Source organism: Sapajus apella, unplaced genomic scaffold (assembly GCF_009761245.1).
Source record: "Sapajus apella isolate SASKATOON/1434 unplaced genomic scaffold, GSC_monkey_1.0 scaffold112, whole genome shotgun sequence".
Lineage (NCBI taxonomy): Eukaryota > Metazoa > Chordata > Mammalia > Primates > Cebidae > Sapajus > Sapajus apella.
In genome coordinates, this window is record NW_022437052.1 from 4,484,170 (window position 1) to 4,510,919 (window position 26,750).

At 54.9% G+C, this 26,750-nt stretch overlaps 1 protein-coding gene across 3 annotated transcripts in view; it reads left to right on the forward strand.

The window, feature by feature from the left end:
* Nucleotides 1-2,070: 2,070 nt before the first annotated feature.
* Nucleotides 2,071-26,750, forward strand: part of ADAP1 (ArfGAP with dual PH domains 1) — a 55,707-nt gene continuing 31,027 nt past the window's right edge. Inside the window, exons 1-2 of one of the 3 annotated variants that reach the window (XM_032259882.1) lie at nucleotides 2,071-2,459; nucleotides 21,294-21,424. In XM_032259882.1, the coding sequence (XP_032115773.1) occupies nucleotides 2,378-2,459; nucleotides 21,294-21,424 (213 nt within the window). In that variant the 5' untranslated portion in view covers nucleotides 2,071-2,377. Of the gene's footprint in view, nucleotides 2,460-4,708; nucleotides 4,728-12,546; nucleotides 12,699-21,293; nucleotides 21,425-26,750 lie in introns of those variants that run through there. The other 2 variants (XM_032259883.1, XM_032259881.1) reach the window with 2 other exon arrangements.

The window sequence follows — 26,750 nt, forward strand, 5'->3', positions numbered from 1 at the left end:
AAAAAAAAAAAAAAAAAGAAAAAAAGAAAAAAAGAAAATACAAGTCAGGCTGTTTCTCTTTCTCCTAATGCCTAGCACAGAGCTGCTGCTGTTACTAATGCTCGTCTGTCTTTATTAAGCCACATTCTCAAAACTCATGCTGTATAGTGGATTCCAAGCCTGGCACAGGGACCCAGAGATGGAAATGGCACTTGTCCTTGCCCCAGAGGCTCCAGTCTGAGGGAGGAGAAAGACCTGTGTGAACAGTTACAGGGAGACAGCATGTGATGCCAGAGACGCAGAGTAAAACAGGCTGCCGAGTTTTGCCTCAGGTGGACAGAGCTTAGGCAGCTCCGTAATCCCTCATCGGCTGGAGCACGGGGACAGGTACCTTTGGTGGCACTCTGGTGGGTGCAGCCTCAGTGGAAGCCATTCCACATCCCATGCCATTGCCCCTGCGATGCCACTTGGAGTGCAGATCCACACAAAACTCTTGCAAAGATGTTGGTGCAAGGGGAGGTTGTGTAGACCATGATCTGATGCTCTAAATGCCCCTCTGCCAGTGACCAGGTGAACAAGTCATGGTCCAGTTGAACTTTTTTTTTTTTGAGATGGAGTTTTGCTCTTGTTGCCCAGGCTGGAGTGCAATGGCGCAATCTCGGCTCACTGCAACTTCCACCTCCTGAGTTCAAGTGATTCTCCTGCCTCAGCCTCCCAAATAGCTGGGATTACAGTCCTGCGCCACCACACCTGGCTAATTTTTTTGTATTTAGTAGAGACGGGGTTTCACCATGTTGGTCAGGATGGTCTTGAACACCTGAACTCCACCTGCCTCAGCCTCCCAAAGTGCTGGGATTACAGGCGTGAGCCACCATGTCTGGCTGGACTTTTGAGTAGAATGAATGCAACCATTTAAAAAGAAAGAGTCCGGGTACGGCACTCACACCTGTAAACACAGCACTTTGAGAGGCTGGGGCAGGAGGATTGCTTGAGCCCAGGAGTTCAAGACCAGCCTGCAACAAAGGTGAGACCCCCGTCTCAGGCTGGAGTGCAGTGACACCAGGAAGAGCCTCAACTTCCTGGGCTCAAATGATCCTCCTACCTCAGCCTCCTGAGTAACTGGGACTCCAGGCCCCCACCATCACACCTGGCTAAATTTTGTATTTTTTGTAGAGATGGGGTCTTGCCATGTTGCCCAGGCTGGTCTCAAATCCTGAGCTCAAGCAATCCACCAGCCTCCCAAAGTGCTGGGATGACAGCCCTTAGCCAAGAAACCCGGTCTCCCTGAATGAATGAAAGTCTTCAGGCCGAGGACCTTCGTTCTCGAAGGTGCTGAGGAATTGTTTGTTAATCACGGCTGCCTGGAAGGCAGTGGCGGGAGGCTTTTCATTTTTCAGTCCTGCTGGGGCCCAGGGCGCGCGCTGCACTTTGGCAGACAAGAGCCGGCCTGTTTTCAGTAGTATGTATTGCGTTAACAATGTAAGAAGAAAATGGAAAGAATTGGAAAAATCGCTGGGGTATGCAGAAGGGCTCCCAAGTCTGGGAGGAGGCGACATCAAAGCCAGGTTCTTTGTTACCGGTCAGCCCCCATGTCAGGTCCTGGCCGAGACCCTCAGCCTGCCTGAGTGGGAGGGGTGCCCAGTGGGTCCTGTCTGTGGGTGGTGGGCGGCGGGGTGGGTTTCAGGGGGAGGCTCCACTTGTGCCCTCTGCAGCCTCAGTGCCCTGGGACGGTGGCGTTTGTCTCTTGCTGTCCGCCCCTCCCAGGCAGGGATGGTGTGAGCGCGCTGGTCCCCAGAGGGACACACATACCTTTCTTCCAGGAGCACCCCCGTGCCCATGGTCTTGGTGGGCTCAGCAGGTGCCCTCTGCGCCCGAGACTCCTGCGCGGCCCCACAGTGGGTATGCAGGCTCCGTCCTGGCGCATGCGGCTGCACGAGGGTCCCACCTAGGCCGGCCAGGTTTTGGGGGTGCCTCATGCCCGGGCAGGTGGGGCACTGCACCCCGGATGGGGGCGGGCGGCGGCGACTTCCCTGCGGGTTCCTGGGGCGCTCGGGCTGGGGGTGCTGGAGCGGCCAAGGGAGGAGGCCACACGCCCGCCCGCCCGCGCCGCTGGGGGCCGCCCACGGGCCTTGCCGGCCAGAGCGCAACGTGCGCCCCGGGCCCCGCGCTGGCACTGGCTGAGCTACCGCGGTGGAGACACAAGCAGCGGCGGCGGCGGCGGCGGCGGCGGCGGCGGCGGCGGCGGAGGGCGGGAGGAATGCGGAACCGGCGCGCGGGCTGAAGCCGCCTGGGATGGCGCAGGGACGGCGGCGGCAGGCGGCCTGCGCCGGGTCCTAGCGAGCCGGGCGGACGCTCCCGGCCCCGGCCCCGGCATCAGCATCGCGGGCGCATCGCGGCCATGGCCAAGGAGCGGCGCAGGGCGGTCCTGGAGCTGCTGCAGCGGCCGGGGAATGAGCGCTGCGCGGACTGTGGCGCCCCGGGTAGGTGCGGGCCGGGTGGGCCCTTTTGGGTGGGCGCGAGGGTCCCGGGTGGGTGCGGGGGTGCCAGGGACTGGGCGGGCGGGGGTAGCGGCGCAGAACACCGGGCCAGGTCGGCGCTCGGGTGGGGCCCGGGCCCGTTTGCACCTGCGGGGACCCAGATGTCTCCCCGGGCCGGGCGGAGCGGGAGGCGCCTCCCCAGGGCCCCAGAGGCCCCCCGGCAGCCGCCTCCCCTCCCCTCCCCTCCCCCGCCAGGCTGCGTGTCTCTCGGTCACCGTGGACCGCCTGCTACGTTGCAAAAGCTCAGGCTCGGCACAGAAAGAGGAAATTGGGGCTGGCTGCAGGGAGGGAACGGAGGGTGCTGCCGGGGCATGGGGTCTGCCGGCTCGGGGGCCACCTCTGGGTGACGTCATGCCCCACCCGCTTCCGCCTGCACTGGGTCGGGGGTCCCTGGGGGTGAGCGGCGCCCCTCCCCCGCTCCCTGCACCTGGCTGCTCCGGGGCAGGCACCAGGACAGGTGGGACCTCGGAGAGGTGGGGCTGGACGCAGGTCCTTGTCCACCTGCCGCCGATTTTCCTGGCCAGGTATCCCTGGCTTGGTTCCCTGCGCCCCTGGTCTGTGGGATTTCAAGGCACTGGAGTCCAAAGACGGAGAGTCCCTCCCTTCCAGGCCTGGTCCTGCCATTGGCTGCAAAAGGGCCCAGCGCCCAGACCAGCCCTGCCCTGCCCAGAGCTGTCATCCCCAGGCCATCTGTCCTGTATGGAGAGGGACCTGCAGGAGCAGTCCCACCACCCCGGGCACACCAGGAATCTGGGGGCCAATTGCCTGAGCCCCTCGGAGCAAACCTAAACTCACCAGCAGTGGCCAAGGTTGCGGGGCGGGAGGGGAAGACCCTGCATTTGCCCCCAGGGCCCTGAATCAGCATGCAGCCTCTGCACATCCAGAAATAGGACCCGATTCCCTCAGCGATGGAGGGGTCTCTGCCAGCCCCAGGTCTTGGTGGCTGCTGTCCAGCCGCAGTGTGGCTGGAGAGGCCACAGCAGGAGCTGGGGTGGTCAGAGGGGGACAGTCACAGGCTTTTCTGGAAAGACAGGTTGGACCCACGGCCTTTCCATGGCCTCCTGAAGCAGGATGGTGCAGGGTCTGTGCCATGGTGTGTGATGGGGCGGCACCGTGGGCTGGCTCACCCCAGACTCTCCCCACCAACCCCCAACCTTTATTTCCACCTGTTCGGGAATGCTTGGCCAGAGAGCCAGAGGAAAGGGCCCGGCCTGGGGTTGCTGTGGCCCAGCAGGAGGGAAGCTGGGCTTGTCTCTGAACCTCTGGCCACACAGCCTGGGAGCAGCATCTCTGGACATAGAGCTCCTCTCCAGCCACCCTCTGGGCCTCCCAGCCCGGCAGGAGGAAGAGGGGACTTCCCTGGTCTGCTGGGCCCTTCAGTGGCCCCTCTCCTCCTAGTGGGTGCAAGTGTGCCCGGACCACCTGCTACGCTTCCAGCCTGCCCCACCCCCGCAAGCAGTTCTCGCCCCCTCCATGCCCCATGCTGCCTGGCACAGGGCCACACCTCTGCTTTTTTAGAATTGGCTCATGACCTCAGTATCTTGCCTCCTCTGATGGGTAGCGCCATGGAGTGGGGATATTGTGAAGGGTTGCTCTCATTTCTCAGTCAGGGAGACTGATGCCTTGCAAACTGGAGCTGTCTTAGGGGACATGGGCCCCAAAGGTTGACCAGGCCTCCTAAGGCCGGGCCACACCCAGCCGCTGTGCTTATCCCCGCTCCCGAGGGCTATGTCCAAGGGGTAGAATGGAGGTATCAGGAGGTGGGGGGCTGCCTGGACCCCCATGACCCCATGGCATATCCTGGAGGGCTCTGTGCTTCTTTGCTGATGCCTGCTGTGCTGGGGCCTCCCATTCCTGCTGTGGCCCAGCAGGGCGAAGAGTAGCCTCGCTCGTGTTGATAGGGGCTGGGGTGACCAACACTTTCTGCGGTCCTCAGAACACCGTCCTGTGCACTGGCTCATGGCCGGTGCAGACCTGGACAGCAGGACAGTGGGACATCAGACAGGCCCAGGCCTGGGGGTGCTGGGGTGGACTTGGACAAGCCTCACCCACTGGCGGTGTGAGGGAGGCAGTCTGGGGATTTCTGCAGCCTCCACAGAAGCTCCTTCCAAATTCTCCCCATTGTTTGTCCTAATAGTGGGTTCCCCTGACCTTGAACAGGGGGCCTCACCCAGCGGCTGCCCGGAGAGCCTGTCATCTCAGGCCTGGCAGGTAGGTGACTGGGGGGTGTGCTTAGATCCACTGTCCTATGAGACCTGGGTGGGGGTATCCGTCCTGGGTGGGGGTTGGGGGAGGGAGGAGGTGCCTCTGCATCCTCGGAGCTGCCTGCCGAATTGCAACAAAGAAAAGGGACCAGGTGTGCTTTGGGAGGCTAAGCCAGGAGGATCGTTTGAGGCCAGAAATTGGAAGCTGCAGTGAGTTGTGATCACACTGCAGGCTAGGCCAGAATGAGACCCTGTCTCAAAAAAAAGGAAAAATAGATTCTCCTCTTTGAGTCTCAGCCTGTCTGATGCCCTGGCAGGACTGGGGTGTCTGAGCTCTTTTTTTCTTTTTTATTTTAAGATAAGGTCATCTGTCACCGAGGATGGAGTGCAGTGGCACAATCTTGATTCACTGCAGCTTCTGCCTCCAGGGCTCAAGCAATCCTCCCACCTCAGCCTCCTGAGTAGCTGGGACTGCAGGTCCATGCCACCACGCTCAGCTAATTCTTTTTTTTTTTTTTTGAGACGCGTCACTATGTTACCCAAGCTGGAGTGCAGTTGTGCAGTCTTTCCTCACTGCAACCTCCAACTCCCGGTTGAAACAATTTTCCTGCCTCAGTCTCCCAAGTAGCTGGGATTTCAGGTGTGCACCATCATACCTGGCTAATTTTTGTGTTTTTTATTTGTTTGTTTTTGAGACAGAGTTTCGTTCTTGTCACCCAGGCTGGAGTGTAGTGACATGATCTCGGCCCACTGCAACCTCTACCTCCTGGGTTCAAGCGATTCTCCTGCCTCAGCCTCCCAAGGAGCTGGGATTGCAGGTACCCACTAGAAACCCCAGCTAATTTTTATATTTTTGGTAGAGACGGGGTTTTACCATATTGGTCAGGCTGGTCTCGAACTGCTGATCTCAGGTGATCCTCCTGCCTTGGCCTCCCAAAGTGCTAGGATTGCAGATGTAAGCCACCGCACCTGCCATAATTTTTGTTTTTAGTAGAGACAGAGTTTCAGCATGTTGACCAGGCTGATCTTGAACTCCTGACCTTAAGTGATTTATCCACCTCAGCCCCCAAAAGTGTTGGGATTCCAGTTGTGAGCCACCATGCTCAGCCTAATTTTTGTATTTTTTTGGGACAGAGACGGTTTTGCCATGTTTGTCAGGCTGGTCGCAAACTCCTGGCCTCAAGCAGTCCTCCTGCCTCAGCCTCCTAAAGTGCTGGGATTACAGGCATGAGCCACCTCGCCTGGCCTGTATCTGGGCTCTTTAAGTGGGTTGGAGAGCAGGCATTGACTGGTACTTCCTAGGAAGCCCTGTGGCCTGGACCATCCCGTGCAAGCCCTGGTGGCTCAGGTGCTGCTCCCTCATTCCACACCTGAGCCCCAGCCAGATCCAGGCTCCAGGGTGGCCCCGGCCCCAGGGATAACTGGGCACGAGTGACCCTGGGGGCCAGTCCTCCAGGCTCAGAGGAATCGGAGCCCATGCTTACAAGGCCAACAGGATGGACTTATAGCTCAGCCTTCTCATTCAACCCAGGAAGGCTTCAGGACAGAGGTGACATTTCAGAAATTGCTGGTAGCAAATCCCTTGGTGGGGAGGAGTTTCAGGAATTTGGCCTGGCATGGGCGAGGGTGAGAAGAAGGCTGCTGAGTGGGAGCCTGGGCAGGCTTCCTTCATTCCCCAGGGCAGCAGCCCAGCTAGGTTGGATTTTTTTTTAGGATAATAATTTCACTTCTGATCATTTTAAGTGCACGGTTCAGGGTCACTGAGCACGTTCACCTCACCAAGCCACCGCCGCTGCCATTATCTCCAGAACTTCCTTATCTTCCCAAACTGAAGCTCTGTCTCCTTTCAACAACGGCTCCAGATCTCCTCTCCCCAGTCTGAGCCACCCACCCTTCTACTTTCTTTCTTTTTTGAGATGGAATCTCCTGTCGCCCAGGCTGGAGTGCAGCAGCACAATCTCAGCGCACTGCAACCTCCGCCTCCTGGGTTCAGGAGATTCTCCTGCCTCAGCCTCCCAAGTAGCTGGGATTACAGGCATGTTTCACCATGCCCGGCTAATTTTTTTTTTTTTTCTAGTATTTTTAGTAGAGACAGGGCTTAGCCATTTGACCAGGCTGATCTCAAACTCCTGACTTCAGGTGATCCTCCCACCTCAGCCTCCCAAAGGGCTGGGATGACAGTCGTAAACCACCGTGCCCAGCCTCTACTTTCTGTCTCTATGAATCTGATAACTCCAGGGACCTCGTAGGTTGAAATTGTGCAGTATTCATCCTTTTGTGACTGGCCAAATTCACTCAGCCTAATGTCCCCAGGTTCACGCATGCTGAACTCCTGACCTCAAGTGCTCCACCTGCCTCGGCCTCCCAAAGTGCTGGGATTCCAGGTGTGAGTCACTGTGTCTGGCCTAATTTTTGTATTTAATTGGTAGAGACAGGGTTTCCATGTTTGCGTCAGGTTGTTTGGGTCTGTACCTGTGAGGTCCAGCCCTGCAGGGTTCTGTGAGCCCCTCCTGGCTGGTGCAGAGATGAAAAAATTGTAGAAATAAAAGACACATGGACACAGAGATAGAGAAAAGAGAGTTTGGGCCCAGGGGTCCACTGCTACCCAGATCGAGGAGACCAGCAGTGGCCCTGAATGCCGGGACAGACGCTCTCACTTTTATTGAGTTGCAAATCTGGGGGCAGGGTAGGTAGGGCATGGCCTTGGTGGTTGGTGACTGGGGGCAGCGTAGATAGGGTGTGGCAGTGATAGGGTCAAGTACATCACGTCTCATTCAGGTGGGGGCTTAGGAATTTCTGGCACTCGAAGTGAGGTAAGGAGCATAATGCATGAGCACCTTTTCCATACTTATCAAGAAAGAACTAAAACATTAATATTTATGTTACTATTACTGATTATCTTTTCTAAGAAAAAAGGAACCAGGTGCAGAAGCAGAACATGAGAGTAGACATGGAATGTGACCGCTGAAACACAGCATCACATAGAGACAGTTAAGGCCCCAGATGTCTGCGGGCCTACCTGACAGCCGTCAGGCCTTGCCACAAGAGCTTGGAGAAGCGGAGTTTTTCCAAACTTCCCCAGGAAGGAGATGTCTCGGCCATTTTGGACGTCTCCTCCCCTAGCTGGCTAAACGGCGGGCACTTTCACAGCGCTGGCGCTGCCACACAGCCAGGGCGCCCTCCAGCAGCCCTTATGCGGGCATGACAGAGGGCTTAGAGCATCTTGCCTTAGAGTCATTCATTTCACAATGTCACCCCAGGTTCACACTTCTGACCTGATAGGCATTAGTTAAAGAATTAAGATCACCTATGAATAACTAAGATCACATATGCATAACTAATAACTATTACCGTTATATTTCTAGTTACTTTCTTCTTCATTATTTGTATGGAAATAGGCTGAGGCCTTTTGCTCCTGCCTCCGTGCTTATGGGATCTCCCCACTACATGTACCCAGGGCTGGAGTTGCTACGTCCCATGGTGATTCTGCGCTTAGCTGGTTGAGGTTAACTGCTAAAGACGGTTTTCCCTACCTGGTTTTGCACTCAAGCCACAGGCCAGCTGGTCCCACGTGCCCGCCCGCCTGCCTGCCTGCCCTGCGGCCGGGCGTGGAGGGCTGGTGCAGGTCACCAGCTGGCCCTCAGGGCTGGAAGGAGTTGGAAACCTTTCCCTCAGCCCTGCACTTGGTGCCCAGGCCCTGGCCAGGCTCCCTGAATTCCAGCTTAGACCGGGTCCCTTCCCCAGATGGACCCAAGCTGTGGTATGGGCAAGGGTTACCCCTTTGTGGACTCCTTGAGCCACTGGGCTGGCCGTGACTGTAGCCAGCTTCCCTGATGCACAGGCGCTGCGAGTTGGACCTCAGCTCCAGATGCGTCTCAGGTTAGGCGTGGCGCTTCCACCACCCCCATGCCCTGTGCTCCTAGACTGTTGCCGTTCTGGACTCAGAGGCCTTTGCCAAGCCTTCCTCTGTGGCAGCACCTGGCAGGCAGCTACATCCTGGCATCTTCTCCCCTGTCACCCATCAGGTGTCTGCATGGTCCCATTTAGCAAATGAAAGAATGAGGAAATGGGAAGGAACTTGGCGGGGTCCAAGGTGGCCAAGGGGGCACGTGGCCATGTGGCCAGGAGGTGTGTTCTTATGTGCCTGGGAGAGGCAGAAAAGGCCCACAAGGGCTGAGCTCCAGCGTTGCCCTCCTCTGGGCTCTAGCGAGCAAGGTGCCTTCCCCAGCTCCATGCACGTGTACTGAGTGCCTTGCCCTGTATGGTCACCGGGGCTCAGGGAGACCAGACCAGACCAGGCCTTTGCTCTCAGCATCTGCATTCCTTGGAGGAGAGACAAGGATAGGTGGTGACAGCACTCGGGGACAGGGAGGGCTGAGGGTACAGTAAGAATTGTGAGTGAGGATGATGGCGGTGGGCATCTGCTCTGTGAATGGTTGACAAGGATGCCTTTCAGCTGAGACCTGGGTGGTGAAAAGGGGTGGGGCCTGCAAACCTCTGAAGGAAGGACATCCTGGGACGTGGGACCAGCTGAGTCTAGAGGCCCCGGGTCCAGGCCTGGCCTGTTTGAGGAGCAGGAAGAAGGCTCAGAAGGCAGCAGAAGGCTCTGGAAATAGCAGGGAAGAGGCCCATGCTGGGCAAGGGCTGCCTTGGTATGCTGGCGAGTCGGCTTCGGAAGGCCTGCTGGGGACACTGTTCTGTGTTCTGAGCTCTCCCATGCTACAGAGGTAGAGGCTTCTGGGAAGGCAGGTGGGAGAAAAACAGGGTGGGTGCTGGCCCTGGCATTCCCAGTGGCCAGACCTGGCAAACGAGATGGCAGAGGAACAGCCAGGGCAGTCAGGGGAGACCCCAAAGAACTTAGAATCTCGGGCCGGGCACAGTGGCTCTCACCTGTCATCCCAGCACTTTGGGAGGCCAAGGCAGGTGTATCACTTGAGGCCAGGAGTTTGAGAGCAGCCTGGCCAACACAGCGAAACCCCGTCTCTAATAAAAATGCAAAAATTAGCCGGGCATGATGGTGTGTGCCTGTAATCCCAGCTACTCTGGAGGTTGAGGCAGGAGAAATGCTGGAACCCTGCAGGTGGAGGTTGCAGTGAGTGGGGATTGTGTCATTGCACTTCAGCCTGGGTGACAGAGAGAGACTCTGTCTTAAGAAAAAAAAGGTTGTAGAATCATGGATGCCACGTGAATGTGTTTTCAGGAAGGAGGACTGGGCGCCTGCGGGCTGGGTGGTGGGAGAGGGAGTATCAAACTGACCCCAAGTCACTGTCCAGGTGGCGGTGGTGACAGCTTGGCCAGGGGGTGATAGGCCAGAGGGGGTGGTGACACCTGGAGATGCATTCATTGGAGGAGTTTCCACTGAGACCGGGGCAGAGTCCTGTGGTGGGAGCTGGGCCTGCCGTACAGGGGAAGGCCATGGAAGCGACCATGTCCAATTGCTGTGGTTTTCCTCATGGAGGGTGATGCCAAGCCACAGGCTGGGGGGAAGGCAGCTGAACCTTGGCCACCATGGAGCGCCTTCTGCAGGGCATGCTCTGTTCACAGGCTGGTCTCGAACTCCTGACCTCAGGTGATCCTCCCACCTCAGCCTCCCAAAGGGCTGGGATGACAGTCATGAGCCACCGTGCCCGGCCTTTACTGTCTATGAATCTGATGACTACAGGGACCTCATAGGAGTGAAACCGTGCGGTATTCATCCTTTTGTGACTGGCTGATTTCATTCAGCCTAACGTCCCCAGGTTCACAGATGCTGAACTCCTGATCTCAAGTGATCCACCCGAGTCGGCCTCCCAAAGTGTCCCAGCCTATGACGCACAACAGGACCTGAGGCCTGTGGGCCCAGCACGGGAGCGCGGAGGTGTGTGGGACGCTGCACAATGACTGCGGCCGGGTGGCAGTGGCTCCGTCTAGGGTGGGGAAGTCAGTGTGGGGAGGGTCAAAGCCTGGATCATCTTCAGATATTTGCTGATGAGCAGGATGTCGGGGTGTGGTGGACAGAGAAGAAATGAGAACGTCCAGGCCTTTAGCCAGCATCTCATTTGCTGAGGTGGGGGACGTGGGAGGAGCGGCCAGGAAGATGAGCCTGTGACGTGAGGCTCTGTGAGAAGCCTCAGTGGCTCCCTAAGGGCAGAGGACAGAAGAGGCCCAAGGTAGAGACGGGTCATCAGTGTGTGAATCTCTCTCTCTCCTTTTTAAAAAAATCAAGGTCAGAAGGCCGGGTGCAGTAGCTAATGCCTCTAATCCCAGCACTTTTGGAGGCTGAGGCGGGCCGATCACCTGAGGTCAGGAGTTTAGGTGAGACCAGCCTGGCCAGTATGGCGAAACACTGTCTCTACTAAAAACGCAAAATTGGTAGGGTGTGATGGCACATGCCTGTAATCCCAGCTACTCAGGAGGCTGAGGCACGAGAATTGCTTGAACCTGGGAGGTGGAGGTTACGGTGAGGCAAGATAGCACCATTGCACTCCAGCCTGGGCAACAAGAGCAAAACTCCATCTCAAAAAAAAAAAAAAAAATCAAGGTCAGGCACCGTGGTTCACACCTGTGATCCCGGCACTTTGGGAGGCTGAGGTGGAAGGATCACTTGAGCTCAGGAATTCAAGGCCAGCCAGGCCAACATGGCAAGACCGCCATCTCTAAAAAAAAAACACACACACACACACAAGAAAATTAGCCAGATGTGGTGCTTCACACTTGTGGTCCCAGCTACTCAGGAGGCTGAGGTGGGAGGATTATCTGAGCCCAGGAGGTCAAGGCTGCAGCGAACTATGATCGCACCACTGTACTCCAGCCCGAGTGACAGAGTGAAACTCTATCTCAAAAAACAAAACGAAAAGATCAAACCCCAAATCGGGTGGAATTCATATGAAAAAGTTAACCTTTTATAAAATTTTTTCCGTAAGGATGGAGTCTCGGGGTCTCACTATGTTGCCCAGGCTAGTCTCCAACTCCTGGGCCGCACCTCGGCCTCTCAAGGTGCTGCGATTGCCAGCAGGAGCCACCCCGCCCGGTCTCAAGTTAATCATTTCAAAATGAAAGTGCAGAGGCATTTAGAACACTCACCATGCTGTTCAACCACCACCTCTATCGAGTTCCAAAAATAGGGTTTTACAGCCAAGAGACCAGATGGGCTGCAGAGGAGGCGGCCCTGTGCGAGGGCCCCAAAGAGGGGTGCTGGCTGGGGGCCCTGGGGAGTGGGCTCTGGGTCAGGGCGGGTCCAGGACTGAGGATGGGGCCTTCACCCTTCCCGAGGCGGGGCTGGAGCAGCAGGAGGGAGAGATGGCAGGGGGCAGGGGGCAGGGCAGAGCCGGAGGGTGTCCTGGGAGGATTCTGAAATGTGGACTGTGTTGGGTGCTGCTGGGAGGGAACCAGGAGAGGGGCACATGCCCCTGAACCAGATGGGGGCCAGTGGATCTGGGTCCTGGGAGGCCCCATCCTCTCAGTGGAATGGGACCAGGGCTGCCCCTGAGTGTGAGGGGGCTGAGCAGAAGAGTGAGCTGCCAGCCCACCCAGGAGCCCCAGCGGTCACTGCCTCGCCTGGTTCCCAGCAGGGGACATGGGTAACTGGGAGACAATGTGTGGAAAACATGAAGGTGGGGTTAGGGAGGGGCCTAGGTCTCAGTGTGGGGCTGTGTGCCTGGGGGACAGTCATGTGCGCCCCACCTCATGTAGATGTGAAGGGCGGTGGGCACCGGAGCCCCTCCCCCAAGGGTGCCCTCCCACCTTGGCTGCCCCTTGTGTGCCTGGCCAGAGCCAGCGGCGGACCCAGCCTCTATCGCACCAGGATCTTCTGCTGTGCGTCAGCCTTGGGAGGGCAAAGGTCTCTGGAGACAGAGCCCCATGGACAGGCTTGGCTGCTGCCCTTCCCCCCGCCCACGCCCCAGCCTGTGCCTTGGCTTGGGGGACACACCTGCCCCACTTGGCTCAACCCAAGGATGTGGCTTACCTGCCCAGGTGCCCCAGACCAGCTCCGGAAATGGTGAATGGCTGAGTCACCTTGGGCGGCCTGAGAGCAGGCAGGGCAGAGTGGGGCTGGGAGGAGGGAGGGGAAGAGCCTGGCGGCTGTGGGCAGAGTCTCAGAGAAGGAGGCAGCTCCTGGAGACGGTGCTGGCAGACTGGATGTTTGTGGGGGCTGGAGCCTTGGGCCTGTCCCCTCCCCACCTCCCCACCTGGCCCTTGGGACCCCCATCTCCACCACCACATCAGCTGTGCTGTGGCCACCCGCAGGCCCAGTGTGCACCTACTGGCCTTGTGGCCTGTCCTGGGGAGAACACAGGCCGTGGATGCTGACTCCAGGCAATTTGGGAGAAAATTCCACAGGCCTGGGAGCCCAGAGTGGTCCTGGGCAGGGCATGTCCTACAGCCTTTTGCCCTGAGTGGAGGGCAGCCAGAGTGGAGCCCAGGTTTAGGGAGAGGCCCTCCTGCCTGGGCCTGTGGGGGCCCTGGAGCTGTTGCATCAGGCCAGCTCCCCTTCTACCCTGGAGGGTCCCTGGGGGCGGGCGGCTCCTGTGTGCCTATGCATGCCCTGCCCCTTTTCCACTCTGAAAAGGGCTTCGGACATTTGTAGATGCAGGCAGGCCTGGTCATGCCCAGCAGCCTGAGAAGGGGGCCTGCCCAGCCCAGGCTCGGCCACTTGCAAGATGGCAGGGTCAGCCCGTTGCTTCTGCTTTGAGAACCAACCAACCTTTGTCCTTGCTGGAAGTTGGGGAGCTCTAGCTCCCCCCACCACACGTGCGCACGCGAACCCACCCTGCAGAGCCTCGGCATAGTCTAACCAGGAGGCTGCCTTCTATTTCAGTGCCTTCAAGGGCTTGAGGGGAGGTCACTCTCCCAGAGCACCAGGCCTTAAAACGTTGCCCAGAGTCACCCCCCTGGGCTCTTCCCTCCCATGGTCTGAATCTTTCTTTAAAACAGGGTCTCAGGGGTGGGGAGGGTGGGGATGGTTAATGAATACAAAAAATAGAATAAGATCTAGTATTTGATAGCCCAACAGGGTGGTGATTGTCAACAATTTGTTGTACTTTTAGAAATGACTAAAAGTGTAATTGGATTGTTTGTAACACAAATAAATGATACATGCTAGAGGTGGTGGGTGCACTGTTTGCCCTGATGTGATTATTTCCCTTGGCATACCTGTAGCAAAATGTCTCATGGACCCCATAAATATATACATCTACTATATACCCACAAAAATTAAAGATTAAATATTGTTAAAAATAGGCCGAGGTTGCAGTGAGCTGAGATCGTGCAATTGCACTCCAGCCTGGCCAAGAAGAGTGAAACGACATCTTAAAAAAAAAAAATTGTTAAAAATAGGCCGGGCGCGTGGCTCACCCCTGTAATCCCAGCACTCTGGGAGGCCTAGGTGGGCAGATCACCTGAGGTCAGGAGTTTGAGACCAGCCTGGCCAACATAGTGAAATCCGTCTTTACTAAAAATACAAAAATTAGCTGGGCGTGTTGGGCACCTGTAATCCCAGCTACTTAGGAGGCTGAGGCAGGAGAATCACTTGAACCTGGGAGGCGGAGGTTGCAGTGAGCCGAGATCATGCCACTGCACTCCAGCCTGGGTGACAGAGCAAGACCCTGTCTCAAAAAAAAAAATTGTTAAAAATAAAGAAAAATATCAGCCAGTATGGGCCTGAAAAAGAAAAAAAGAATAAAGAAAAATAAACAAAACAGGGCCTTGCTTAGGCGAAAGTGGCTCATGCCTGTAATCCCAGCACTTTGGGAGGCTGAGATGGAAGGATTGCTTGAGCCCAGGAGTTAGAGACCAGCCTGGGCAATATAGCAATACCTTGTTTCTACAAAAAAATTTAAAAAATTAGCTGAGTGTTGTGGCATATACCTGTAGTCCCAGCTACTCAGGAGCCTGAGACAGCAGGATCACTTGAGCCCAGGAGGTTGAGGCTGCAGTGAGCCGTGATTGCCCCATTACACTCAAGCCTGGGCAACAGAGCAAGACCCTGTCTCAATTAAAAAAAAAAAAAAAAAAAGAATTCTGATGAAGCCAATTTCTCTTTCTCTGTCTCTTCCCCCTCCTCTCTCACTCAGTGGATTCTGCCTTTAGTGTTGTATCCAAAATAAATCTTTGCCTAACCCAGTTACAGAGACTTTTCTCCTGTTTTCTTTTAGAAGTTTTACGGTTTTAGGTTTTACCTTTAGCACCATGATGCATTTTGGGTTAATTTTTGGAGACGGTGAGAGGTGTGGGTTGTTTGCTGTGTTGTGCATGATACCTGATTGTTCCAGCACTGTTGGTAGGAAAGATTGTTCACTCTTTCCTGAACTGGCTTTATATCTTTGCCAATAATTAGTTGTCTGCATATGTGTGGGTTTATTTCTAGACTCCCAATTCCGTTCCATTGATCTGTTCATCTGTTTTTGTGCCAACACCACCACACTGTCTTGATAACTGTAATTTTATAATGAGTTCTGAAAACAAGTAGTGTTAGTTCTCCCTCCTTGTCTTTTTTTCTAAGTTGTTTTGGCTATTCTAGGTTCTTTGCATTTACATATGAATTTTAGAATCAGCTTGTTCATTTTTAAAATCCTATTGAAATTCTGATTGGTATTGCATTGACTTTATAATTTGGATAGAATTTATGTGTTATTAATGTTGAGTCTTCCAACCCATGAAAACATTATCTCTTTCCAAATCTACAGGTCTTCTCTAATTTCTCTGAGCAATATTTTGTAGTTTTCAGTGTCCTATGTTTCATATCTAGTGTCATGTTTACCCTCTTTCATACATTTTATTCTATTATAAATGGTATTTTAAAATGTTCACTGCTTGTTGCTAGTATATAGAAATACATTGATTTTTGTATATTTATCTTGTATCCTGCAACCTTGCTAAACTTGTTCTCATAGTTTTTTTAATTAAAAGTGTTGTTGTATTTTCTACATAGATGATCATGTTGTCTGTTAATGAAGAAATTAGCTCTTTCTTTCCAATCTAGATGCTTCTTATTTGTTTATATTGCCTTATTGCACTGACTAGACTCTCTAGCTCAGTGTTGACTAGGAGTGGTTAGAATAGACATTCTTGTCCTGTTCTTGATCTTGGAGGAAAGCAGTCAGTTTTTCTCCCTTGAGTATGACATTTGCTGTACATGTTTCATAGATGCTGTATATGAAGTTGGGGAATTTCCCCTCTATTCTTAGTTTTCTGGGAGTTTTATCGGGATGTTATATTTTGTCAACATTTTTTGCAGCTATTGAAATGACTGTATGTTTTTTCTTTTTTAATATGTAAATATGGTGAATGACATTGATTGATGGTCAAATGTTAAACCAACCTTGCATTACTGTTATAAACCCCTGTCAATCATGGTGTATAACTCTTTTTATATACTGTTGGATGTGCCCTTTTATGTATTATTGGATGTATTGTTGGCTATACATCTTTTTATGGACCTATGTTTTGATTTCCCTTGAGTAAATTCCTAGGAGTAGAGTGGCTGTGTCACATGGGAGAAATATCTTTAACTATGTAGGAAAGTGCCAAGCTGTTTTCAGAGTGGGTTAGACTAATTTGTACTTCTTTTTTTTTTTTTTTTTTTTTTGAGACGGAGTTTCGCTCTTGTTACCCAGGTTGGAGTGCAATGGCGCGATCTCGGCTCATCGCAACCTCCGCCTCCTGGGTTCAGGCAATTCTCCTGCCTCAGCCTCCTGAGTAGCTGGGATTACAGGCACACGCCACCATGCCCAGCTAATTTTTTGTATTTTTAGTAGAGACGGGGTTTCACCATGTTGACCAGGATGGTCTCGAACTCTTGACCTTGTGATCCACCCGCCTCGGACTCCCAAAGTGCTGGGATTACAGGCGTGAGCCACCGCGCCCGGCCTAATTTGTACTTCTACCAGCAGTGGATGAGAGTTCCAGTGCTCTGTATCCTCATCAACACTTGGTAGCATCCATCTTTTAAATTTTAGTCATCCTAGTAAGGGTGTAATACCACAAAAGCTTTTTAAAAATGCTACAGATGTCCTGCCCTTCCAGTGACAACCTTGTGTTGCCTGTGTCCCCAACACATTTGATTTAACTGGCTCTCATCTTTTGATTCTTATGTAATAGGTCTCCATATATATATATTTTTTTTCGGTCTCCATATTTTTTGTTTGTATGAGACAGGGTCTGTGACACCCAGGCTAGAGTATAGTGGCTCAATCTCAGCTCACTGCAACCTCTACCTCCTGGGCCCAAGCCATCCTCCCACCTCAGCCTCCTGAGTATCTGGAACTACAGGCATAAGCCACCATACCTGGCCATTTTTTTGTAGAGGCGGGGTTTCACCATGTTGCCCAGGCTGGTCTCAAACTCCCGGGTTCAAGTGATCCTCCTGCCTTGACCTCCCAAAGTGCTGAGATTACAGGTGTGAGCCCCTGCGCCTGGCTGGTGTCTCTGTTTCTTCATGTGAAACTCCCTGAGCCATCCTCAGGTGTAGGCTGTTTATATTGTGTTTGTGGGTATGCACACACGCATGTATATCCTCACAAACAAATACCTGGAGGATGTGACAGGTTTGCATTAGCCTCCAATTTTATACCAGGGGAGACTTGTGCCAGTTGCAGGAGGTCAGGACAGGTTGTAACCACTCCCTAGCCTCACTGGTATCTGGTTTGTCAAAGATAGGCGGTATTAGTAATGGCCGTAAGCTCTCAGTCCTACTTACAAGCGCTTCTTGGGCTCACTCCTCTGTATCACACCCATTTTTCCCTCTAAGCAGAGGTTGGCAAACTTTTTCTTTTTTCGAGAGAAAGTCTCACTCTGTCGTGGAGGCTGGAGTGCAGTGGCATAGTCTCAGCTCACTGCAATCTCCATCTCCTGGGTTCAAACAATTCTCCTGCGTCAGCCTCCCGAGGAGCTGGGATTACAGATGCCCCCCCACCACGCCCAGCTAATTTTTGTATTTTTGGTAGAGACAGAGTTTCTCCATGTTGGTCAGGCTGGTCTTGAACTCCTGACCTTGTGATCTGCCCACCTCCATCTCCCAAAGTGTTGGGATGACAGGTATGAGCCACCATGCCCAGCCAGCAAACTTTTTCTTAAAAGATGGATAGTAGGATCGGGCACAGTGGCTCAGACCTGTAACCTAGCACTTTGGGAGGCCAAGGCAGGGGGATGACCTGAGATCGGAAGTTTGAGACCATCCTGATCAACATGGAGAAACCCTGTCTCTACTAAAAATACAAAATTAGCTGGGCGTGGTGGTGGTGCATGCCTGTAATCCCAGGTACTTGGGAGGCTGAGGCAGGAGAATTGCTTGAACCCAGGAGATGGAGGTTGCGGTGAGCCGAGATGAAGACATTGCACTCCAGCCTGGGTGACAGAGCGAAAGTCCATCTCAAAAAAAAAAAGTAAATATTTTAGGACCATAGAGTCTCCATCACAGCTACTCAACAACTCAACGACTGCTCACAAAAGCAGCTGCAGACAATCTGTAAACAAACGGGCATGGCTGTGTTCCAGTGAAACCTTATTTACAACAACAGGCAGCCGGCCACACCCATCGAGTCCAGCTCCCACTTCGGGATCTGTGAACAGGCCTCCTTCCAGGCCAGGAGAGGGACAGCCTGTCCGGAGCGCCTGAGTGAGGATGGAGGTGGGCACAGGCATTCTGGCCCTGGGCTGGTGGGAACTGTTGGTGGCCTTTGCTCAGCCACCCTCAGGACTTCCAGACAGGCAGATAAAGGCCATGAGATAGGAAGCCTGGGTCTGTGGTCCACACTGTCAGAGCAGAACCCAGCAACACTGCTGTGCAGTGAGAAAGGAAATCCCCACAGCACCCCAACCGGCAATGTTCCCAGCTGGGCTCATGCTGCCTATACCCCTCTAAGTGGCTTGTGCTGTTCCATCTAACAGATGAGGACTGAAGTCCGGGACTGGCCTGCCTGCTGGGTGCTCTGTGCATAGCCATGCACTAAGCATTTGTGGGCAGCTTTCATGAAGGCTTTGGGAGAAGACAGGGTCTGGGGGGAGGAGCCAGGACTCTCTCTTCTGGGACTCCAGTGCAGTTCTTCCCCACCTGTTCTCCAGAGGCTTGTGTAACTAAATACTTTACAGGCCAGACACAGCGCCACACCTCTGTAATCCCAACACTTTGGGAGGCCAAGGCAGGAGAATCACTTGAGCCCAGGAGTTCAAGCCCAGCCTGGGCAACACAGAGAGACTTCATCTCTACCGAAAGTTTTTAAAATTAGCTGGGTATGGTGGTGCATGCCTGTAGTCCCTGGGAGGCTGAGGCGGGCGGATCGCTTGAACCCAGGAGTTGGAGGCTGCAACTCCAACAGTTGAAGGCTGTGATTGCACCACTAAACTCTACCTTGGGCAACAGAGCAAGACCCTATCTAAAAAAAAAAAAAAAAAAAAAAAAGAAATCCACAAACCCAAAAGCAGACAACGGCTGATCCTGTAACTCCGTTCTTTCTCCCAAAAGCCGCTCTAAGCACAGGCAACACTCCTGGTGCCGGTGACGGGTCACATGGCAAATGTCTGCCGACTGACTGAGGGGTGAGGAGGAAGCCTGTAGTCTCTCTTGGACACAGTGGCTCTGTTGAAGTAGGGCTGTTGGTGGCTCCTTCATTCACCACTCCAGTGGAGACCTGCTCTGTACTGGGCTCCGTGTCCGATCTGGGGATGCTGGGTCTTGGGTCCTCAGGCAGCCCACGTTAATGGAGAGACAGACTTCATCAATCAGGGAGCCTGATTAACAAAGTCCGTCTCTCCATTAATGGCTGTGACAGGCAACCCCCAAATCCCAGGGGCCCCGCGTGTTGGTTCTCATGTACAACATGATCTCCAGCAGGGCTGGCTTGGGCGCCTCTCCTCCTGGCAGTGACTCAGGGCCCAGGCCCGGCCCCACTGGGCCTCCACCTCCCTGCACTGGAGTCCCCCCACCAGCTAAGGGTGGGCCCCAAGCAGCATGGGGAGGGGGGCTATCCTCAGCCAGGCCTAGAGGGCGGGGTCCTCTCCACTCATGATTCCCCAGACAGGCTTCCTTCCGCAGCGGCACCTGCCTGTCGGGAAGTGCCTCGATTACCATCAGCCTCACCCAGGAGAGCCTCCGCTTAAAAATAAAAGCATTTCGGAGATGACGCATCTCGCCCAGAGAGACTGTTCTCTCTAGGGCTCCCTTCAGCCATCCTACCCCTTGACTTAGTTATTGTGATGGGTCGTTTGGAGCAGGAAGAAAACAGGAGAGTCACACCGCAGCCCGGCTGGACCTTCCCTATGGCTCACTTTGCCATTTCAGAATAAGCCGTTTCACATGTGCAGAAGCAGACTGCGCTGTGGCACCCAACCCCGCATGGTGGCTCATGCCTATAATCCCAGCACTTTGGGAGGCCGAGGCAGCCAGCCTGGCCAACATAGTGAAACCCCATCTCTACTAAAAATACAAGAATTAGCCATGCGTGGTGGTACGTGCCTCACTACTCAGGAGGCTGTAGCAGGAGAATCACTTGAATCCAAGAGGCACAGGTCTCAGTGAGCCGAGATTGTGCCATTGCACTCCAACCGGGGCGACAGAGCCTCTTGTCTCAAAAAAAAAAAAAAAAGATTCTGCTGCCTCAGCCTCCCAAAGCACTGGGATTACAGGCATGAGCCACAATGCCCAGCTTTGTTGAACCTTTTTTTGTGTGTGTGTGAGACAGAGTCTCACTCTGTTGCCCAGGCTGGAGTGCAATGGCACGATCTCGGCTCACTGCAACCTCCGCCTCCCGGGTTGAAGCGATTCTCCTGCCTCAGCCTCCTGAGTAGTTGGGATTACAGGCACGCACAACCGTGTCTGGCTAATTTTTGTATTTTTAGTAGAGATGGGGTTTCACCACGTTGGTCAGATGGAACTGGAACTCCTGACCTCATGATCTGTCCGCCTCGGCCTCCCAAAGCACTGGGATTACAGGTGTGAGCCACAGTGCCCAGCTTTATTGACCCTTTTAAGGCAAACTAGACATGGAGATGTGGAATCCCTAGACAGGCCGCATCTGTGGCAGGGTAAAGCCACAGGGCCTTTGTCACACCTGCCAAGTTAGTGCTGGCTGAGCGCTGTCACCAATGCACGGTGCATCTTGATTGCTCTGCGGCTACGGTCCACCCTTCAGGGACAGGCATTGTGTTGGATGGAGGCCTCCCCTGCCCTCAGATCCTATCTGAGTTTTCCCATCTTGGCTCTGTCACCCAGGAGGATTCAGGCCCACAGACGTCTCCCAGGGCAGCAGACACCAGGAAAGCACGTGGGCCACGTCCTCACAAGCGCTGGGTGCCCTCCAGCCCGGGGGCATGGACTCCTGTTGGGCCAGCCTCTGCTGGAGGTTCCTGGCACCCCGTGCAGAGCCTGTGTAGATCCGCTTCCTCAGATGTCACGGGGTGTTTTGGGAGAGCTCTGCCTGCAACCGGGCAGGGGCGGGGTTCAGGTGATGATGGGGTTAGGTGTCTGCACGGAGCCAGCTGTACCTGGGGTCTCCTCTACGGCATGCCAGTGGCTCCTGACCCTGACCCCAGGCTCCGCCCACCCTCCCTCCGGGGTCCCTGGGCTGAGCCTCTGTGAACGCCCGGCTTTTCCTTGCAGATCCTGACTGGGCCTCCTACACCCTGGGAGTGTTCATCTGCCTGAGCTGCTCGGGAATCCACCGGAACATCCCCCAGGTCAGCAAGGTCAAGTCCATCCGCCTGGATGCCTGGGACGAGGCCCAAGTGGAGGTACGGTGGGGACGGAGGAAGGGAGGAAGGGAGGACCCCCCCACGAAGTCTTGCACCACAGTCTGGGCGGCCCCAGCTCTGGCCTTTTGAACCACAGGTGCCCGGCAGTCTGGCTCTGGCTCCCTGGGGCCTTGAGCTGCTCTGAGGGGCCCGGCTGGCTGGCCCCGAGGCTGCGGAGGCCAGGGCAGCTGCAGGACCGGGACCCCAACCCCTCTCCTATGGCTCCTCCTGCGTGCTACTCCTCCCACCCCGTGCTGGGTCCACCCCTCTGTGGGCAGCTCCAGGTGTGTGTGGTGGGCCTAGAGTGAAGGCAGCAGCTGATTCCCATGCCCTGGAGTTCCTGAGCACTCCCCTCAAATCCCCACACCTGGACAGAGTGAGACCCTGTCTCTAAAAAAAATAAAAAAGAAAACAGAATGCATCGCCCCAGACCCATTCAGCCCCACCCCGACCCCGAGTCGCATTTCCCAGTAGTCCCCATGTACCCCAGCCTGCTGCCGCTTACGGCTGGATGACCGGTCCCCTGGGCGGCCTCTGAGGTGACAAAGCCACCGCCCACCTCTCAGCCATGCATCTGATAAAGTTTCACAAAGCCCTTGCCATGGCCAGGCAGGGACAGCAGCCACAGATGCCTCTTGGGGCCCTAGAGACGCCCCTCTGGGGAGGGAGATGGTATGAGCGACCAGGAACCTGGCGGTGCAGGGGGAGCCATGCAGGCTGGGGGTGGCAGGAAGGGCCGCATAGGGAGACTCTGAGGGAACTGGAGAAGGAATGAGGCCCCGGTGGGGGTGGATGGGCTGCAGCTGGGATGGACCGTGAGGCCTGAAGACCCGGGTGGGAGGGTTGCTCCAGCCCTGCTCATGGGGCTTCGGGTCTCAGAGCCACAGATCTGCCTGGCTGCTGGTGAGCGGGACAGAGGGGCTGTGTGGAGGTGAGAATGGTGGTCCGGGGGCTGCTGTGGGGATGGGGTGGGTCGTAGAGGCAGGTCGTCCCCTGTGCTCGTCTTCCCAGCTCTTCAACACCACTGACCCCTGCTCCCAGCCCCAGCTCTCCAGGACCACTGACCCCAGTCCCTGCTCTCCAGGACCACTGACCTCAGCCCCTGGCTCTCCAGCACCACTGATCCCGGCTCCCCCTCTCCAACACTACTGACCCTGGGCCCCCTTCTCCAACACCACTGACCCCGGGCCCCCCTCTCCAACACCACTGATCCCGGCTCCCCCTCCAACACCACTGACCCTGGGCCCCCTTCTCCAACACCACTGATCCCAGCTCCCCCTCTCCAACACCACTGACCCCGGGCCCCCATCTCCAACACCACTGACCCCGGGCCCCCATCTCCAACACCACTGACCCCGGGCCCCCCTCTCCAACACCACTGACCCCGGCCCCCGCCTCCAACACCACTGACCCCGGCCCCCACTCCAACGCCGCTGACCCCGGCCCCCCCTCCAACACCGCTGACCCCGGCCCCCCCCCAACACCACTGACCCCGGCCCCCCCTCCAACACCGCTGACCCCGACCCCCGCCTCCAACACCACTGACCCCGGCCCTCCCCACAACACCGCTGACCCCGGTCCCCCCCAACACCACTACCCTGGCCCCCGCCTCCAACACCACTGACCCCGGCCCCCCCTCCAACACCACTGACCCCGGGCCCCCTCTCCAGCACCTCTGCCCTCCAGCCTGAGAGACACAACAAGATCCAAGGACAGCAGAGTCCCTGACCCACCCAGGATGACCCCAAATCAGCTTCTTCATTTAACACTGTGATCCCCCATACCTTGAGTCGAGGGGGTTCCTGTGAATCCCCTCAGGACCCCGGCCCACCTTGGGCTCACCCCCTCGACCCCCTTCACTGATCGGAGGGGACACTTGGGTTGTGATACCTGTCCCTTTGCCAGGCCGTGAGTTTGTCTGAGCCTCTGTTTCCTTCGGTAAATGGGCAGGGTGACTCCTGGACCATCCCCCTCCCTGGACAATGGAGGACCAATGGCCAATGTCAGATGATAGGGCAGGTGCCCCATCTCCAGGTACCTCTGCCATCACTCCTGAAGGAAACAGCGTGGGTACCTGTAGGGCTTATGGGGGCGTAGACTCCTTGGGCTCAGGGAGAACACCTGCTCATTGTCCCCATAATTCCAGGACAAGCAGGGCAAGGGCCCAGGGGTGGGGTGTTCACTGTTCTTGGGAAAATCCCTAAATGCCATCAGTGGGAGAGGATGGGGGCCACCTGGGTGCCATCCAGATCTCATGGGGTAAAGCCCGGAGAGGAAGGCTGGGGAGGGCCCACCACGTGTGTTATTAGGAAACCCCTTGGCTGGGTGAGGTGGCTCAAACCTGTAATCCCAGCATGGTAAAACCCCATCTCTACTAAAAATACAAAAATTAGCCAGGCGTCGTGGCAGGCATCTGTAATCCCAGCCACTTGGGAAGCTGAGGAAGGAGAATTGCTTGAACCCAGGAGGTGGAGGTTGCAGTGAGCTGAGATTGTGCCATTGCGCTCCAGCCTGGGCAACAGAGTGAGACTCCGTCTCGAAAAAAAAAAAAAAAAGAAACCCCTGATTTCTGCCGCAGAGATCCAGTGTGATGGGGCCTGCGGGGGAGCACCAAGCTGGGGCCCCAAGAAGATTCCATCCCTATTCTGTTGTCTGCACATTCACTTGCGCGATGAAAATCAAAGATTAATCTCAGGCAGGCCTGGGAACTTGGCTCCTGAGAGCAGCTGCACCCCAGCCGCGGGCAGAGCTGGGTCTCAGCCTGGCTTCTTGCTGGGGGGTCTGTGGGGCGGGGGCTGCACTGGGCCTCCTGTGGCCCCCTGAACTCAGGCTCCTTGCCCCTTCCTGGGCTGGTGGTCAGCTGGGGCCTCTGGGGGCTCCCACTCCGCAGGGAGAAACAGGCCCAGGGTGGCCATCACGGAGAACTGGACCGAGGTTGTAGGGCCAGGAACCAGGGATTCTCCTCTTCTTTCCTTTTCTTGACATTTTATGTTTTTTTTTTTTTCCAATTCTTTTATAAAACTTTTAAAACAACTGATCCATTGAGATGCAATTCACAGCCATACCATTCACCATGTAAAGTGCACAGTTGAAGGGTTTTTAGTGAATTCACAGAGTTGTGCAACCATCACCACAGCCAATTTTAGAACATTTTCATCACCCCAAAAAGAAACTTTGTGCCTTTTGGCTCTCACCCCTTGCCTAGCCACCAATCCACTTTCTCTCTGTATAGATTTGCCAGTTCTGGACCTTTAAAAATGGGATCGCTCGGCACCAGGTCCCGAGGTCCATCCACGCTGCAGCCCACGGGAGAGCTTTGTTCCTTTCAAGGCTGATAACACTTCCTTGTGTGGATGGAACACGTTTTGTGTTTTCATTCACCCTCTGATGGACACATGGGTCGTCTCTACCTTATTTAATGTATTTTGACTATTTAGTGACACATTCAGCAGGTTTCAAGGGCAGTTGCAGAAGGAAGCAGTCTCCTTCCCTGTCTCCCTCCTCTGAGTGCCACTCCCACCTTTGCCAGGCAGCCAGGGGTCCGCGTGGGCCTCCCTTCCTCCCTCCCTCCCTCCCTCTTTACATTCCCTCCCTCCTTATCTTCCCTTCCTCCTTCCCTCCCTCCCTCCTTTCCTTCCTTCCTTTCTCTCTCTCTCTCTCTCTCTCTTTTTCTTGTTTTTGAGACAGGGTCTTGCTCTGTTGTCGAGGCTGAAGTACAGTGGCCATCATAGCTCACTACAGCCTCGAACTCCTGGGTGCAGGTGATCCTCCTGCCTCAGCCACCTGAGGTGTATCTAGGACCCCAGGCATACAGCACCATGCCTGGCTAATTTATTTATTTGTTTATTTTTTGAGATGGAGTCTCACTCTGTCACCCGGGTTGGAGTGCAGTGACGCAATCTTAGCTCACTGCAACCTCTACCTCCCATGTTCAAGTGATTCTCCTGCTTCAGCCTCTTGAGTAGCTGGGATCACAGGTGCATGCCACCATGCCCGGCTAAGTTTTGTATTTTTAATAGAGACGGGGTTTTGCTATGTTGGCCAGGCTGGTCTTGAACTCTTGGCCTTAGATCATCTGCCCACCTTGGCCTTCCAAAGTGCTGGTATACATATGTGAGCCACCGTGCCAGACCTGGCTAATTGAAAAAAATTTGTAGTGATGGGGTGTTGCTGTGTTGGCCAGGCTGGTCTCGAACTCCTGGGCGCAAATGAACTTCCCAAAACGCTGTAATGACAGGCATGTGCCATGGAGCCTGGCCTAGTGTGTGCTTCTAAGAGACATTCTTTGCCTGTTGGGTGCTCGCGGAGCTCCTCACCCTCCTGAGTGAACCACGACCTGCTTGCCGCAAACCCTTAGGCTGGACAAGCAGGTTGTTTCCAGCCAGTTCCTGCCGTGACCACCGGGCCAGGGAGCAGCCTCGAGGATGCCTGACTTTGCACATTTGGAAGTGTATTGGTGGCCTAAATTCCTAGAAGTGAAAGTGGAAGTTGAAAAGTTATGTGGCTTGGTATTTCTGGAGAGATGTTTGCCAAACTCCCCACTGTAACTGCTCACATGCCCCCACGCACCATGAGGGTGTTTGCCTCCGCCTCCTCCTTTGCTACCCTGATGGGTGAGAGGTTCTCAGGATCTCTTGTTTTTTTTTTTTTTTTTGAGATAGAGTCTTGCTCTGTTGTCCAGGCTGGCTGGAGTGCAGTGGCACAATCTCGGCTCACTGCAACCTCCGCTTCCGCGGTTCAAGCAACTCTCCTGCCTCAGCCTCCCAAGCAGCTGGGATTACAGGCACCTGCCACCATGCCCGGCTAATTTTTGTAATATTAGTAGAGACGGAATTTTACCATATTGGCCAGGCTTATCTTGAACTCCTGGCCTCAGATGATCTGCTCGCCTTGGCCTCCCAAAGTGCCCAGCCCTGTGTTTTCTTGCTGTGCAATGTCTCATCAAACCTTTGCCTGCCTTTCTTCTGCAATGTTAGCTGTTTTCGTCTTCCAGGTGTTTCTGGTATGTTAGGGAAATTAACCCTTTGAGATATTAAACACATGCTTTTCTAGGTTGTCTTTCGAATTTGCTCATGGTGGTTTTTACCATGGAAATTTTTTACTTTAACGTAATCAAAGTGGTCGACCTTTTTCTTTTGTGGTTTTATGGTCTATAGCATACATAAATAGGCCTTCTCTGTTGCCCAGGCAGGATTGCAGTGGCGCAATCACAGCTCACTTCGGCCTCAAGCTCTTGGGCTCAAGTGATCCTTTCTGCTGAGCCTCCTAAGTAGCTGGAACCGCAGACGCACAGCCCCACGTCGGGCTAGCTTTTGTATTCTTTGTA